Genomic DNA, 17,080 nt, shown 5'->3' on the forward strand with positions numbered 1-17,080 from the left:
TTTGCCATCCCAGAAGATATTTAACATCCTGTTTCTCTGTTAGGGAGGGGGCTCTGACCTTCTTCTTCTGGTTTACCCTCCAAATTCCTGAGAGTCAGCAGAAGGAGATGACTGCTGAGAGGGTAAATGCAGTGCTCCACCAAGAGCTTACCAACAGCTTCAACAGTTCGGGCAGCCTGTCCTACCAGGCAGAGTACAGGGTCAACCCAGACTCGCTGATTCTGCTGGGTAAGTACCAGCTGCTCAAATGTGGCCTAAGCAGTCAGAAATGGCCCAAATTTGGCCAAAGGTGCTGAAGGGAGGTTATAAGAAGCGAGCAGAAGTCACTACTGAAGGAAATAGAACAAATCTAAGAGGATAAGGAAGGAATAAGGATCAAGATAATTACATATGTTTCTTCCTCATAGAGGAATTCAACTTTCATAATGGACACCTTTATTTGAAGGATTAAACATTCTTGGAGATGCAGCTGACCGTGACCAGTTAGGCAACAATTTTTTTTTCACCTTCTGAGAAGAAACATCTCACGCAGGTCATGACTTTATTGCAAATTTTGAACTGAGCTGATCAACTAGGTTGTCTCCTTTCACTGTCCTCTTTCATACGCCAGTCTACTTGACTGAGGGAACAAAGTCAACATATTTAAGTCACCACTAGTCTTACTCCGAGACAACGCATTGCAGCAGCTACAGTTCCTTCCCGAAGTAAAGATCACAGCCTGTTTAAAAAGAAATCCTACAGAAATTCTCTAAATCTGTGTTAGGTAAAGGACTATGGAATGTGTCTACATTCAGTGCATCTAAGTTCAGTGGAATTTGTATTTAGCCTTTATAATGAAACTTAGCTTCTCATCCTGATCTGATCCCTCCTACAGAGCCCCAAACCACAGAGGTTTTAAAATACATTGTGTTTCTTCTTTCCTCTACAGTATCTCACTTCCAAGTTTCTTCTTCACATTAAATGTTACAGCTCCAAGTTTTTTTTCCCCAGACAATGTTATGTTGCGTTTTTCAAAGATAAATCTTATGTTAATATATCCCACTCATATTTCTTTAATTTTTCCCTCCACATCTCAGTTGTTTTGATTTAGCTGTAATTTTTCTGATGTCCCCAAAGTAAATTTGATTCTCTTAAAATGATCTCACTCCCTCATCCATATATTTGTGTTAAGATATTGTGTTGAAACTGCATTCACATCTCATGAACACCTCTCTCCCTGCCTGCAGTTAGAATTAGTCACTTCTGCTTATCATTTGTTTCTGCCTATAATTTGTTTCCAGCATACTAGACCTTATGTTCAGCCAACTTAAATTAACTTTTTTAAGAGAGATGTCAAAAGACAATATGCTAACTGCTTCAAAATCAGCCCATCCTGCATTTTCTATTTACTTACTTCATAACGTAATTCACAAAAAATACAAATGATGGTGACATTCTTTTAACTGTCTCCAGTTTCCTCTTATTCCCTTTGCATCTGTTTCACTGCTGTCTTCATTTCAGGTAGATTTGCATGAGCAGGAAGCACATCTTCCCATTTTAAAGCTAACACGCTAGTTATAGTTTCTCTGGCTCTTTCTGCTTTCCCTCATCCTTCCTGCATTCCAGCCTAAGCCACAAACTTTTACACTGCAGGGCCAGAGTGAGTTCAGTCCAGTGGCTTAACCTCTGGCTTCCTTTGCTCTTTAAAAGCAAAGTGAAAAAATAGCCAACTAATAGCAAGCCATTAGCACTTCATTGCTTTCTGACAGTCTCACTTGCTGACCTGCTTAGCTCTAAATATGAATTCTTGCTGCTGTGGACTACTGTCTAGTGCATGAACATTTTCCAGCCTTCCAGTGCTTTATTTTTAACAACCACACTCACCTCAGGTCCCTCATTACCCCCCAGAGAGTATCAAGACTTCCTTCATTCTCCTCGCAGGAACTCAGTTTTATTACCTTCAGATGAAAGAGAATGTAAAGCCAGCTCAGCATGTCCTTCCCTATACACAGCATGTGTGTCTCTCCTTATGCCTGCAGGATCATCCTTTCCACAACACCTGTTTGTACCATGACAAAACACCAGAGCTCTCCCCGCAGAATTGGAAGCTTTGCTTAGTAGTCAAAAAAGACCAAAGCCCCAGCCTAGACAAGTTTCCAGCAGCAGTCCTCACATCCAGCTGACTTCATTGTGCCTCTTGTTCTGGCAGTTGCACCTGATCCCTGGCTGCTCCCTGTTCAGCTGGGAGGCTGAAGCAGGACCCAGCTCCTAAAAGGGTTGTGTACCCTGTAACTTTGTTCTGTGTAAATTTAGAGTCCATGCTGGTGCTTTTCTCTGCATCACATCCCCAGAAGTCTCTCCCCAAGACGCTATACTACACCAGGGAGTGGTCTCAGGGGGGGCTCAGAGGCATTGTTTGAATTATTCAGTTACTCTTCTGTGTTTAACCCTAAATTGCTGTGGTTATTCACAAAGATATCAGCAGAGCCTTCCTTTGACTTTGATCTGTAGCAAAAGCTGTCAACCCATAGCAGTACAATTAAGAAGCCAAACTCCTGATAATCTGAGAGGGTGGAGATCAGATTTACCCCATGACTTCAGATGCAAAATTTCAGGACCTGGACTTCAGTATCAGCTGGGACCTGGATATTTGGTGGAGTCACTGTCCCTGGAGGTGTTCAAGAAAAGTGGAGATGTAGCACCTAGGGACATGGATTAGCGGGCCTGGTGGTGATGGGTTGACGACTGGACTCGATCTTAGAGGTCCTTTCTGAACTTTGTGATTCTCTGATTTGGGGACTAGCACCAGGATACCAGGAGCATTCAGTCCAGGAGGCAGAGCTGCCAGCACCTCCAAAGCATGACTTAAAGCCCAGAGGCATCACTCCTGGGCTCCCCTCTCCTCAGGCTTGGTGGTGAGGAGTTGATGGTTGGACTTGATGATCTTGGAGGTCTTTTCAAGCCTAATGATTCTGATTCCTTAAAGATGGATGTTGTAGGCTATTCAGTAGCTATCAACAACACACCATCAAGAGACCTGCTTCTCCACCTTCAATAAATCCCATGCTTTTCAGTGAGAGTTATCTGAATTCAAAGAGCAAGGTGGAGGCTCTGGAACGGGAGGCTGTGATCTGTGCTGTGGTTTCCAGGGAAAGGAGTGCCTAATACAATGTCCAGCCCTGGTAAGAAAGGGAAAAAATCTCCTGAAATACCACCAGGGAGTGGGAAAGTGAAAAAAGCAGATAAGCCTGTGGTGGGCTGGAAATAATGAATTAGGGATTTTGGATTTGGGGCAGGGGCCAGGGAGATGTTCTAATGGGATGGGATGAGAAATGCATGACTGAAACAGGTCTCTGAGAGCAGACAGAAGTACATGGAGAGTACCCCAAGCCAAAGTTTTAAGGGAGTCATCTACACAGGAAGGGAGTCATCACCTGCTATGCTAACATGCAGATACAACCATTTTTCTTTTTATCTTTCTTTATATATTTATTTTCTAACAGAATCCACTGTGAAAGACATAGTAGTGCTGAAATCCACTCTGGGTAGGCTATCTTTTATTTTCCTTTTGAATTTATTACCTTGTGGGAGGGATTTTTACAGAGGACAGAAGGTCTATTAGTTTCTTGAGGCTGTAAAACCTGGGAAGGGGAGATAAGAGCACTAGCAAGGGAGCACAAGAAAATCTATTGTATAAAGCTGGGGGTTTCCCTCCATGGCTCTGCATTGGATGTGGTGCAATCTATTGTCCTAATGATGATTGAAAGTGCTTTCAATAATTGTGAGCAGTGCTTTAAGTGTTGTGGCTGGCAATTTGCATTAGCTCTACTATTAGAAACTCACCTATAAGCTGACCTTGCTCAAAAATGCAGGTTTGGGAAGCAGCTGAAGCCTGGAAAGCAAACATGGGGGTTGTAAATCTGGGAAGAATATGGGGAAGAGAGAAGAAAGAGATGCAAAAGAAAAGGAAGCCAGTGGAAGATGACTGTGCTGTGATATTTAAAACCTGAGACAGGATGGGCTTAACCAAGGGAGCGGGGACAGTTCTACAGAGGGAAGCTGGGACACCAGTAAGAGGGGATTGGTGTCACTGAGACATGTGTGAAAGTAACCTGAGATCACTGGGATGATTCAACCTAACCCTGAAATAGAGCACACACTGATATCCCAAGTGACAATCCCATATCTTAAGTTCCTTTACAACCACCGCTAAGCCCCTCTTCCCTCCAGCTACATCACCCTGAGGTTTAAAACCGTCTATCTTTCCTCTGCATTCAGGTTGCTACAGATACAGCTACGTCCAGGAGGATGACTTTCTAACACTGGAGGGCCCTGACTACCTGGCCTCCAGTTGTCTTTGGCACCTCCATGGCCTCGAGGGCTACATGATCAAGCTACGCTTAGAGTGGACTCTGCCAGACTGCAGGGACCGCCTGGCTATGTATGATGCAGCTGGTCCCCTGGAGAAACACCTCATCACCTCGTAGGTAGCTCCTGAGCAGGGCAGGCACGGTGGGGAAGCAAGGCAGGATGGCAGAACACACCACAGCAGGGGAAGGTGTTACACTTCATCAGAGGAAATTCTCTTTGATGCAAAACCTGTCTCTCAGTGATGAGATGAAGTCACTGATGTGGGATAGCACACAGTCAGCCCTGCAGTCTGATAGATTACAGCAGCACAAGCTGTCTCTCTGCTGGCCCTATATTTGATTCAGTTAGAGTGTCACAATGGGCATGTTTTTTGGACAACACAGACATCTGCTTTCTCTCTTTCTCATTCTTCTCTTTCATTTGTTTGTTGCTTGCTTCACTCCCAACTTTTTTCCCCATGTCTTTGTTCTCCTTTCAGGATCTATGGCTGCAGCCGGCAGGAGCCTGTTGTGGAAGTCCTTTCATCAGGCCCTGTCATGTCCATTGTGTGGAAGAAAGCCCTGTACAGCTACTATGACCCCTTCATCCTTTCAGCACAGGTGGTGCCCCTCAAAGGTAAGGAAGGCTAGAGGAGGGTGGCCATAAGTGCGGAAAGGTTATCTCCAACAATACAGTGCACCTAGAGATGCTCCATTCCCATTAGGGGCCAAGATTGCAAAGGTAGAATTGATGAGCAAAAAGCGAGTTAAATTTTTCTCACTGGCCTGAGCTCACATATCAGTATCTGGCAAGCACAGACTCTGGCAAGCAGAGCCCAGAATGATCATGATACTTCAGAAACAAGCTCAAGCTCTTGTGACTGCACAGACCAGATAGCATCTGGGCCACACATCCAGCTACACTCATGTAAATTCAATATAGGAAACTAAGCAACAAAATACATTGCCATTGTGCTTCTCTGGACAAGAGGAGAAAGCTAAAAGTCTTGCCAGGTGGAAATGGCCTCTTAAAGGGAGTCACATTTCAATTAATGAATTCCACTATGGATTCTCTAACAACAATCTGAAAGCAGATTGTGGTGAGGTGCGGGTTGTCCTCACCTCCCAGGTAACCGTGATAGGATGAGAGTTACAGCTTCAACTTGTGACAAGGGAAGTTCAGGTTGGATATTAGAAAAAACTTTTTCTCCAAAAGAGTGTTGCTGCACTGGCACAGGTTGTGCAGGGAAGTGGTGGAGTCACCATCTCAGGAGATGTTGAAGAACCATGTGGATGTGAGGGACATGATTAGTGGGCATGGTGGGGATGGGCTGATGGCTGAACTGTTTAAGAGGTCTTTTTCAACCTCAATGATTCTGCAATTCTATGAATGTTAGCATCAAGTCTTAGACCCTCTTTTCTTCCCTACCAGAATTGGATAAGTACACGATAGTACATACCAGGCTGAGCATGAGCTGACAGGTAGCAGGGTTTTCAATGTCTTTGTTTACAGCCTGTGGAGTGAATATAACCCTGCGGGAAGGCCTGGACTTGCAGGGGAAGATCAGCACGCCACATTACCCCAGTTACTACTCGCCCAATACCCAGTGCACCTGGCACATGTCGGTAAGAGCCAACCCCTACGAGAGCATCCACCTTCTCCCTGAAATCCATGTGGCATTCTACACCATTCTGTGGTTCTGTGATTCTATAAATCCGTTATGGTATGATTCTTTGATTCTATGATTCAGGTGGTGTACAGCACTTGGCCAGTTCTCTCCATGATACAATCATGAGAAGATGGCAGCAGCCTGCCTAGCCTGCACTTTATGTGTGTTTCTGGAGGCAAGGGAGTCTCATATTGCATGCTAGAGCAGAGATGCCATTGCTGAGCAGGAATCTGTAATCTTGGCTCCAGAGCTGTTCTTCAAGACAAAACCAGATTACTAGAAATTACCACAATCTGAGACTGGCAGCAGAGCCACCTTTGGCTATAATGTGGGCCTAATTTAGATGGTCCTTCCTTCTAGTTTGCAATGTGTGAACTGGTAGCTCTCCCCTTCACATCTACCCTGCTCACTTCTGTTGCATGGGGTGGGCTGTAGCACTCACAGGAAGCCATCATCTTCACACTGCTCTTGACCTCCTCCCCTGCAGGTCCCATCCCTTGACTATGGGGTCACTCTGTGGTTTGACGCTTATGCACTCAGCAGACAGAAGCAGGACCTGCCCTGTACACAAGGCCAGTGGATAATTCAGAACAGAAGGTTTGTGCTAGTGTCCTGGTTTCTGTCTCTTGCTTCCCACTCCTCAACTGGGATGAAACCTCTGCAGGTTCCTTGCTCAGTTCAGCCACCAGGTCTAAGGAGGGAGATCCTATCACCGTGCTCAGTGGTCGCTACCTGGGATGGTGCCTCTTTCTGGCCTGCCTACTTCTTTTTCAGCCTCTCTCATTCACAGGCTCCCTAGTGAACACATTTCCTATAAATTTGCTCCGAATTACCAGCCTGCCTTCTCTGTCTTGCTGTTTGCGTCATGCTTCCTAGTTTTCCCCTCTGTGTGTAACCTTGGTGTCCTCCCACGTCTCCTGTGTTTGCAAATCTGCCTATCACCACCTCTGCACTATTATCTGCGTGTGCTGTTGCCTCGCATCCACCTCCGTACAGATCTTCCGCCAAGTTCCAGATCCTCCTGCTTTGATTAGAACCGCATACCCCTGGGGGACTTCCCATAATCTGCCTCCTCCATACATTTGCTGCTGCTCACCACCACCTAGGTGCAAGGAGACACAGCTGCACTCAAAGCAGGCTCAGAGCTGGATGGACCCTTTTGTTTCCTAAGAATCACTGCAAGATTGTCTTCTTCCTTCCGAAACCTTCCCCAGCATGCCTCACTGACTTCCTCCCTACCATTCCTGCAGTGGTAACTTCTTTTCCTCTGAAGGATCTGAAGTTCAGTAACTTCTGAATGTCCAGAAGTTACTGAACATTGCATTCCCCTGGCTTAGGATTTTTATTTTTTTTCAACTTACCTTCCTCTCTGAAATCATCAGAGCTACAGTTTCTGCAACCTGATTTCTTAGGGAATATATATATAAGAATTGAACTGCTTTGTGTAGCCTGACTTCAACACTTGCCCCCAAAGTGGGAAATGCCCAAAAGTAGGGTCACTCTGAACTCATGTATGGCTAGAGGGTAGAACTGAGTGACAATATGTATAGGTTGTTCTCATCTTGTTCATCAGGCTTAATTGTGCCTTGTTGTGCCCAGATATTTAGCTTCTGATTTCTTGGCCTTTCTACTTGTTTCCCTTTTTTCTGCATCAGTTCCCACCACAGCATACATGTGTAGTGTTTTCTTCATTCCTATTTATCTCTGGGTCTTTGTCACCCACCTTTTTCAGTCATTTTGGGACAGGCCCTAGCTTAGATATGTTGCTTTGTGCCCAGAGAGGGCCTCTTGTTTCTACAGGGTTACTCTTTCCCACTTGGTCTTGCTCAGCCATTGTTCTGTGGCAGGAGGAGCAAGATCCAACCAGGCAGAGCAAGATCCAGTGTCAGCTCTCCTACATGTTGACTGGACATGGGTGTAAATCATAGCCTTTTCCCATTTCTCCTTTATAACCTTATATCATTTTAAAGTATTTTGCCTTACCTCCTGAACCCTGTCCCTTCCCATCATCCCCAGCCCCAGAAAACCTCCTTGCCTCTCTTGGTTGTCTTCTCCCTTGCTGCCTGGGACATCCCATCTGTGTTTGCTCCTCAGGTTGTGCGGCCTGCGGACCCTACAAGCTTATGCCGAGAGGATCCCAGTCACATCCTCTGCTGACATTGCCATCACCTTCACCTCGCAAATCTCCTTAACTGGCCCCGGCGTGCAGGCAGCTTACAGCCTGTACAACCAATCTGATCGTAAGTTCAGGACTCCCATTTTCTCCTTAGAGGGGTGGTGGAGGTCCCAGATGTTTACAAGCAGCCCCTTATGTGCTTGGGTTGTGTTAGGAGAAACACAAAGCACATCCCATGAGCTCCAGGTGCCAAGTGCTCTTCAGGCACGTGTCCATAAACACAGTGATGCACACACCACTGATCTCCCAAAAAGAAGTGTTTACATCTAAAGCTGCTTCAGCAATTATCTCTGACTCATGTTCCCAGAGCATTCTGGCACCAAGGCCCAGCTCCAGAACACTGCTTACTGGCTCACCCCTGTGCCCACAGCATGGATTGGCCTTGGGATTTGAATGGGAGGCCATCTCTGACTTGAAGAGGTGTTTGTTTCAATCATAAGAGCTCTTAGAAGAGATCTGTTTCCTGCTCGACTTGGAATAGGTGCAAGTGAGAGAGAAATGAAACTACGCACAAATAATGCACGCATACTCCTTTCCAAGGTTTTTCCAGTTCCCTCCTATAGGGTTGCTGTAATCCACACCAGTACCTGAATATGTGCACCTGGCAACAAGTGTCTAAAAACAGCTCCTCTGTGGCCCTGACAAAGATTTAATCACAGCCCCAGAGAAATGACTTCATTTTTGCTGTGGTGCTCAGGAGTCATGGAACAGTGCTAGATCAGAGGTAGAGTGTGCCAGGCAGGTGGATGATGTAGCAAAATTGGGGGATTTTAGTGAGGCCACATGCAAGCTGCTGCAGCTTGTGTGTAGTCAGGAAGGTATGCGGTTCCATGCTCCACTTTTAAGTCACCATGCTCTGCTTCAAGGTTTCCAGTCAGTGGGAACTGACTGCTTTCTGGTTTCACAGCCTGTCCCAGAGAGTTCCTGTGTTCAGTGAATGGCTTGTGCGTCCCAGCCTGTGACGGAATCAAAGATTGCCCCAATGGGCTGGATGAGAGAAATTGTGGTAAGTGATGTCCAGCTACTCGTCCTTGATCCCAGGAGGACACAAGTCCTTGCTCTTCCAAAGGTAGGAAGAGATGGGGGAGGATCCATATGACCAGACTACAACCTGTGCTTCCACCTTCAAGAGATAAAACCTATCCACAAAAGTGACATCCCACTGCCAGGTGGTTTCAGATTGTTCCAGAAAGAGGAGCAGCAATTATTCATAGAACCATAGAATGGTTTGAGTTGGAAGAGACCTTTAAAGATCATCTAGTCCAACTCCCCTGAATGTACAGGAGTATCTACAGCTAGATCAGGATGCTCAGAGCCCCTCCAGCCTGACCTTGGGTATCTCCAGGGATGGAGCATCCACTACATCTCCTGTGCATAGTGCAGTCATCCCTGTAGAACCCTGATATCATGCACCAAGAGCTTCAGATAGTCTGGAAGATCCCTCTGTCCAGGCTGACCACCACCTTATCCTGGTCTCCACCACCCTGTCCCGGCAATCTATCTCAGCCATGGCCTGCAGCCCCCTCTGCTGTCTTTGCACTCAGTGTCCCCTTCCCAACCCTCCCTCCCTGTCAACGCCACCTCAAAACCGCTCTGCTCCCTCCTCATTCCCCCAGGCCAGTCGTGACACATTAAATGCAGAAATCCTGAACGATATATAGCCAACCAGTTGGGAAATATCCCAACCAAACATCGATTCTCAGCACAAATACCAGTTGATACTGGCTCAGAAAGTCCACAGTATCCCAGGATTCCTGCAAAGTCTTGTTCTCATAGGAAGAGCTGTTCAGAATCAGACAAGACACCTGATTCAAACCATATCCCATCACTGGTATGAGTGGGTGCTCATCACATTGCTGCCACAACTAATTTTTCATTAGTTGTCCCATCTGGCTGTTTTTTCAGACAATAAGATCCCTGAACTACTGAAGATAGTAGCCAATTCTGAAGGATTCAGAATTCAGTCTAAAATATAAAAGAGAATAAGAGAATAAAAATGGAGAAATCTTTCAAAAGGAAATTTTCATTTGTTGGTGAAAGCATGAAAGTTCTCACAGAATCACTGAGTTTGAGGGGCAGCTATGGGGGGTCAATGAATTATAGAATTATCTTGGTCTAACTCCCCTTCAATGAGCAGGGATACCCACAACACTATCAGGGTGCTCAGAGTCCATCCAGCCTGACCTTGGATGGGGATGAGATATCCAATACCTCTCTGGGCAACCTGTTCCAGTGCCTTACCACCCGAAGTAGGTCACCTAGGTTGTTCATGGTCTTGGGTAGTCAAGTTTTGAGTACTATCAAGCCCTGAAATGAACACAGTGCTCTGGAAGTCTCTCACCAAAGCTGAATAGAGGGGAAGGATCACCTTCTTTTGTATTTTCTGCAGATTTGCTGAGGATGCACTATGTCCCATCATCCAGGTCTCTGACATCAGGGCTTGTATACTTCCCTCTTGCAGATAGATGTTCTTACATTCTTTTAATTGTTGCATGTCTGATTATTCATCCTCCTATACGGAACAGATCTTATCTTTAAAACCAGTTTTCACATTACCTCACACCTTCACGAGCCTTTAATCTTGTGGAAGCTCACACTAATTAGTGAAGGAGCCTTTGTAGTAAGAAAATGCCTAGGAGGTAGAGGTCCATCATGTTTGGTGTTGCACACAAATACACAAAAGAACAGAGCAAACAACAGTTCTTGCTATATAAATTCATAATCAAGCTGTGATGAGTAGGCATTGGTTTCCATCTTGAGCAACTACCAGCCATCATGGATATCAAGAAATCCATCAAGGTTCAGGACTTACCTACCACAGAGCATGAGCAGCTGTTCTGTAGGGGAAGGTGATCCATGAGAGCAAAGAGGAGGAACACTGACCTCAGCAGCCAGGATGCCACCCCATAGAATTTGAGCAAGGTAAGCAGAGCAGCTATGGAGATGTAACTAAAGTCAACTCAGAGCCCAGGGTCCATGAGACAAACCTACAGTGTTGAGGCAGGTCTGAGGTGAAGCCAAGAAATCAAGGCAAGCCAGGTCAAAATCAGCAAAGTATAAGATGTGGTGCATAAATATCTACAGTGTAGCTCAGGCAAAGACCAACAACAAGAACCTGAAATTAAATGCCTTGTGCACAGGCTGCCAGGCTCTCATGAGGCAGGGAAAGAGGTTGTGGAGCCTATTGGTGACATCGCACCTATGTCTAGTGTATTTAATTGCTGGTTGCTTCCATCCTGTGCAGTGTGCCCTGCAAAGTTCCAGTGCCAAGAGGACAGCACCTGCATTGAGTTCAGCAGGGTCTGCAATCAGCAGCAGGACTGTGTCAATGGGAGCGACGAAGAGCACTGCAATGAAGGTAGGGAAGGGACAGGGAGGGGCTGACACGTGCCTCGTCCTACTCTCAAACCAAGGCTGTTGGTAGTGTAGCTCACATTCCCTCAGCCCTGTCTCCCCTCCATCTTCACAGTGGTCCCCTGTGGTCCTTTCACCCACCGCTGTGACGATGGGACCTGTGTGAAGAAACCCAACCCGCTGTGTGATGCCACTGTGGACTGCAAGGACCTGTCTGATGAGAAGCACTGTGGTAAGAAAATGCTCAGCCCCATGTTAGACAGATTCAGGATGCCCCACAACCCCAATTTGGGCAGGGAAAGAGTTTATGCTTTGATTGCCCTTCTTAGTAGCTCTGAAGCTTCCACATTGCCAGGCAGGGCAAGGGTCCAAAGGAGTAGAATTGTAGAATCACAGAATCATAGAATGGCTTGGGTTGGAAGGGACCTCAAAGACCATCACGTTCCAACCCCAAGGAAGGGCAGACATGATATCTCATGTTCTTTCATCCACTAAAGAATGAACCGTGTCTTCTTCTCCACAGACTGTGGGCTGCAGGCCCCTCTCAGCAGGATTATCGGCGGTGCTAACTCTGTGGAAGGAGAATGGCCATGGCAAGCCAGCCTGCAAGTCCGGGGACGACACATTTGTGGGGGAACGCTCATTGCTGACCGCTGGGTGGTCTCAGCTGCACATTGCTTCCAAGATGAGAGGTAAATAGAGAGGGGAGGGTGATGGACCAGAGAAGGATGTTAAGATTCATAGTGTGGCAGTGAGTGAACAATGGTAGTGAAAGACATCTCATAGGTCCTTCTTTCCTTTGGCTCTGACCTGTTCCCATGCTGCTACTGCTGTGGACACATCAGCATGTGGTAGGATGGGACTGGGATACCATCACCTGCTGAAGATGCTGTTTGGTTCCCACACTGCCCATCTCCAGGGCCTGTTCTTTCAGGAGGAAACATGATCTTTGGTCATCTTGAAGAGTTCTGATGCAGAATGGATAAAGCTAGTTCAGCTCTGTTAGATGGTATGTGTGTGCATGCGTTTGACAGGGAGACAGTGTAAGTCAGCTGAGAGATAAGAAATAGAAGGAGAGAAAAGAGGAACAGAGAGATGGCCATAGAAAAACAGGGAGATTTTTGTACCCAGAGAGGTAATGTAGGAGAAAACAGCATGTGTAAAGCAAAAAGACAGAATTTTGAGTCTAAAACAATCTTTTCCTGCTTCTTTCTGCTTAAGCCCAGGGAAAGTTCCCCTGTGCTCCTATTGTCCTGCTGGAGATAGGATTTTCTTAGAGGTATCATCCTGATGATACCTCTTCCCATCCTTCCCTGTTTATGAGATGAGTTTTCTTCTTTGCTACATCCTACAGATTGGCTTCTCCCTCTGTTTGGACCATTTACTTGGGCAAATATTTCCAAAACACCACCAGCCACACAGAGGTGTCCTTCAAAGTGATCCGCCTCTTCCTCCACCCTTATTATGAGGAGGACAGTCACGACTATGATGTGGCCCTGCTCCAGCTGGACCATCCTGTGATCATCTCACCCTACATCCAGCCCATCTGCTTGCCTGCCACTTCCCACCTCTTTGAGCCTGGCCTTCACTGCTGGATCACTGGCTGGGGAGCACTCAAGGAAGGTGGTAAGTGCAGTGTTTTTGCTGGTGGTCTACAGCAGCTGGACCAAGGTGGAAACATAGGTTCAGATGTAGGGTAGGTAGAACAGTCTTCTGCTCACCCTAAAGTATCATACATCCTTTGCTTTTTGGTCACAATTTACCTGCTGAATGTCTCAAAATCTCTTTCAAAGAAGTAAGTTTGAAAGTCTAGTAAGATATTTGAGGATAGCATGTGTTCACCCAAAATCTAGAATAATCATGCAGAATTTATTAGTCTGGCTACCTATGGTCATGGAGGAGCCCCAGTCCCAAAGTCCAACCTCATGCTATGCAGGCATGTTGGCTCCTATCATGTTGTTCTCCAGAGACAGTGCCCAAATGGAGAGAGCTGAGATAAAAGACTACTCCTCATCAAACTGTCTCTCCTGGGGATGCCCTATCAAAGATCCTATCAGCCATATCTTCCCAAGCAACAACTGTGCTAGTAAATTTAGTGCACAGACATCACTGAGTGATGTCCAAGAATCACATTAGCATAGTTTGGATACACAGAGCCCATACACCGCTGAGAGACAGCATGGTCCAAGATATGTTCCCATGATTCCCAGAGTCTACTCTGTTTTGTGAGGAAAAGAGAGTTTAGCCATATGGGAATAATCCTCCACATTCCCCTCCCTCAAGGCCACCAAACAGGCCCAGACTGCTTAGTAGTGCATGGCACAGGAATACATACTTACATGCTCACTCAGTTCAGCTTTGTGTCTTTAGTCACAATCAGACTTCCTCCCTTTGCTTCCTAAATGGAAATATTCAGAGGATTCTGTCCAGAACTGAACATTCTTGGGTTTGCATTACTTAGTCAGAATGGCTTAAAATTCACTTCAGTGAGAAGCAAACCTGAACACTGGCATTCCAGAGGTTGACCCAAACCAGAATCCTCCTTGTCCCAAAAGCTAAAATGCCCATGACGTATTCCTGCAGGGAAAGCAGGGGAATGCTATTCCTGTCAGGCAGGTGGAGTGCTCTGCTGAAAGTCAGAAACTCTGATGCTCATGGACAGTAGAACAGAAATTCAGGTGGCAGCTTTCAGCAGGCAATGAGATGGGGATGGGCTGGGGGAACTGGGTCGGCTGTGGGAAGCTCCACTCTTTCTCACCTGCATTGCTCTTGGTGCTCTACCCCCAGGGCACATTAGCAATATCCTGCAGAAGGTGGATGTGCAGATCATCCAGCAGGACATCTGCAGCGAGGCCTATCACTACATGATTTCTCCCAGGATGCTCTGTGCTGGCTACAACAAGGGCAAGAAGGATGCCTGCCAGGTGACAGTGGGGTTGTGGGAGCAGGGTGGGTAGCATGGGTGAGCTGTGTCCCAGGCTTCCCAAATGCACTCCATAGCCTGAAATGAGGGTGAGAAGACCATAGAACACCTGCCTCCCCAGTCACTCCTCAGATCTCAGTGGCCTGAAGCAGCTCACAGGACAACTTCTTCCCAGTATTTTTGACTTATACAGGATTCAAATACACAGAAACTTCTCAGTTTCTCATTCCAGCTCATTTTCCACTCTTCACCTCCCCCTTCAAAGTCACATGTCTACATCAGTCTCTTCCCCTCTCATTTCACTAGCATCTGTCAGACACAGTAACCAGTCAGTTCCTTCACTACAGTAAATCAATCTCAAGCAATTCCTCTGTTTCCCATCCCGCAGGATATCCTGTTAAGTTTCACCAGCTTCCTTGCTCTCCATGTATTTGCAAATGCCTCATAGAGCAGAAGGAAACAATAGATCTGCCAGCTGCCTGGGAGCTGGCTAAGGGGGAGGGATTTGCATGATGAAAGAATGCAGCAATACATCAGATGTTTGTGCAGGAGACAGTTTTGACATCTGTCTAAGGCATAAGGGATGTTGTGGATGGCGCAGACATAAGTTGAGGAGATATGTGCATAGGGACTCTGAAGCCAATGAAAAACACATAGCTGTGGGTCACCATCACACCATTTTTTCTCTCCTTTTCTCTAGGGTGATTCTGGAGGTCCACTGGCCTGTGAGGAGCCCAGTGGCAGATGGTTTCTGGCTGGTTTGGTCAGCTGGGGAATGGGGTGCGGGCTTCCAAATTACTATGGAGTGTACACCAGGATCACTCAAGTTCTGGGCTGGATAAACCAAACCATGAGCTGAGAAACACACACCTCTACTTTCTCCTTATCAGATCTACGCTCATAATGGCACTCATTCCTGACCTTGCTCATTTGCCTCTCAAAGAAAGAGAGTTTCTGTACGGGATGTTGTCAGCCTCAGGATGCTCTTTTGAGCAGGGTGAAAAGAAAACACAAAAGCTTGCATTGGGGACTGCAAAGGAAAGCAGGCATAGCCATGTACAAGAAGAGCTGAACTTTCCATGAACCATGTGATTCAGCCACAGTCTTACGCTGGAACGTCTGCTGAAAGAAAATGTGACTGATGTAGTTAGAGATTCCAGTAACTGTGAAATCAATCTCCCTCCCTCTTCCTTCCTGCTGCTCATTCTTCTTCCTCCTTCCCCTCCCATCACTCCTCCTCTTCCATCTTCCTAATTGCTTATTTTCTTAGCTGGTGTGTGCTGTTCAGCTCCGCCAGGCAACTCTTCACGTCTCACTGACTCTCATACACAAGTTCAGCATCATGCCCTGCCTCCCTGCTGGAACAGCACCCAGCTGCTGCTCTTGGAGCCCCTCAGAAGATCCCAGGCCTGCAGTAAAACTATTAGAGCATCCCTCCTATTCTCTTCCTTCGGCCCTTCTGAACACCTTCAACATGAGGAATTCTCAGCTGCTTCAGAATCCTAACTCAGATAATCCAGGAGGTGAAGGAGAAGACTTAGGGGCACAGTGCTTTAGAAAGTGACTGCTATGGGATTGGCTGTTTTTTACTGAAGATAAACATATACACATACATATATATATATATATATGCATAAGTAGGTATATGTATATATATAACATGGCCACTCTGGAAATAGAAATAAAAATCATTTGAATTTTTTTTTTTTTGCTTTAATTTGATTTATTATTGTCTACTATTTAGAATGAGAGCTGGTGGTCTGAAGTTACACCAGTAGAGGTTCAGATTGGATATTTGGAAAATTTTTTTCCCAGAAAGAGTGGTGCTGCAGTGGCACAGGCTGCCCAGGGAGGTGGTGCAGTCACAGTCCATGGAGGTGTTCCAGAACCGCGCGGATGTGGCACTGAGGGACGTGGTCAGTGGGCATGGTGGGGATGGGCTGGTGGCTGGACTATATAATCTTAGTCCTCTTTTCCAACTTCTATGATTCTATGATTATTCTGTTATAAATTCTTTTGGGGTTTGAATCTTTTTGGCCAAACTCCAGTCCTGGCACTGGCAAACTGGTGCAAGTTTCCTGCCCTCCCTCCCAGCTATGTCCCAGACACAGCAGGGTCAAGGTGTCATTAAGATAGGCAGGCTTCATTGTTAAAGCTTAGGGGTGTGGATAGGGATTAGCAAACCTGATCTGTAGCTCCACCTGCATGGAGATGCAGCACAAATGCAGCAGGAGATATCCCTGTGCCCAGTAGGAAGGTTCAAGTTCTGATGGCTCCAGGTGATCAATCCTTTTGTCCAGCCTCCCAACACCAAATTTCTACCACTTGAAATGAGAGGCAGCAAGGAGGAAGAAAGTGTGAGATTTATTTAGGAGCTACAACCTCGCATCTTCAGACACAGCGGTGAAGTGAACCCTGGCTCTCTGAGGCAGGGATGCTCCTGGGCTACCAGACCTTCTGTCAGGTGCCAACACATCCCCAACAGGTACTCAGGCAGCACACACCTGCCTCCACTCACCCATCCAGTGTAGAGATATTTAGGGGGACAGGGAGTGAGATACCAGCAAGGTGACACCCAGTACAGGGATACTCCACCAGCAATGCAGGTGGCCCAGAAAGAAAAAAAAAA

General features: G+C 46.4%; 2 protein-coding genes across 3 annotated transcripts in view; one reads left to right on the forward strand and one right to left on the reverse strand.

The window, feature by feature from the left end:
- TMPRSS6 (transmembrane serine protease 6) overlaps positions 1-16,123 on the forward strand; it is a 19,441-nt gene extending 3,318 nt beyond the window's left edge. For both annotated transcript variants that reach the window (XM_003202263.4, XM_010711442.2), the window contains exons 5-18: positions 44-228; positions 3,483-3,524; positions 4,258-4,462; positions 4,829-4,965; positions 5,842-5,954; positions 6,486-6,595; positions 8,093-8,238; positions 9,082-9,180; positions 11,419-11,532; positions 11,644-11,760; positions 12,052-12,220; positions 12,883-13,154; positions 14,316-14,452; positions 15,152-16,123. In XM_003202263.4, coding sequence (XP_003202311.1) covers positions 44-228; positions 3,483-3,524; positions 4,258-4,462; positions 4,829-4,965; positions 5,842-5,954; positions 6,486-6,595; positions 8,093-8,238; positions 9,082-9,180; positions 11,419-11,532; positions 11,644-11,760; positions 12,052-12,220; positions 12,883-13,154; positions 14,316-14,452; positions 15,152-15,310 — 2,005 coding nt within the window. In that variant the 3' untranslated portion in view covers positions 15,311-16,123. The remainder of the gene's footprint in view (positions 1-43; positions 229-3,482; positions 3,525-4,257; positions 4,463-4,828; positions 4,966-5,841; positions 5,955-6,485; positions 6,596-8,092; positions 8,239-9,081; positions 9,181-11,418; positions 11,533-11,643; positions 11,761-12,051; positions 12,221-12,882; positions 13,155-14,315; positions 14,453-15,151) is intronic.
- A 206-nt stretch (positions 16,124-16,329) lies between these two features.
- Positions 16,330-17,080, reverse strand: part of KCTD17 (potassium channel tetramerization domain containing 17) — an 8,544-nt gene continuing 7,793 nt past the window's right edge. Inside the window, exon 6 of the mRNA XM_010711491.3 lies at positions 16,330-16,775. Coding sequence (XP_010709793.1) covers positions 16,770-16,775 — 6 coding nt within the window. The 3' untranslated portion in view covers positions 16,330-16,769. The remainder of the gene's footprint in view (positions 16,776-17,080) is intronic.

This window comes from Meleagris gallopavo, chromosome 1 (assembly GCF_000146605.3).
Source record: "Meleagris gallopavo isolate NT-WF06-2002-E0010 breed Aviagen turkey brand Nicholas breeding stock chromosome 1, Turkey_5.1, whole genome shotgun sequence".
In the NCBI taxonomy this organism is placed as follows: Eukaryota; Metazoa; Chordata; class Aves; order Galliformes; family Phasianidae; genus Meleagris; species Meleagris gallopavo.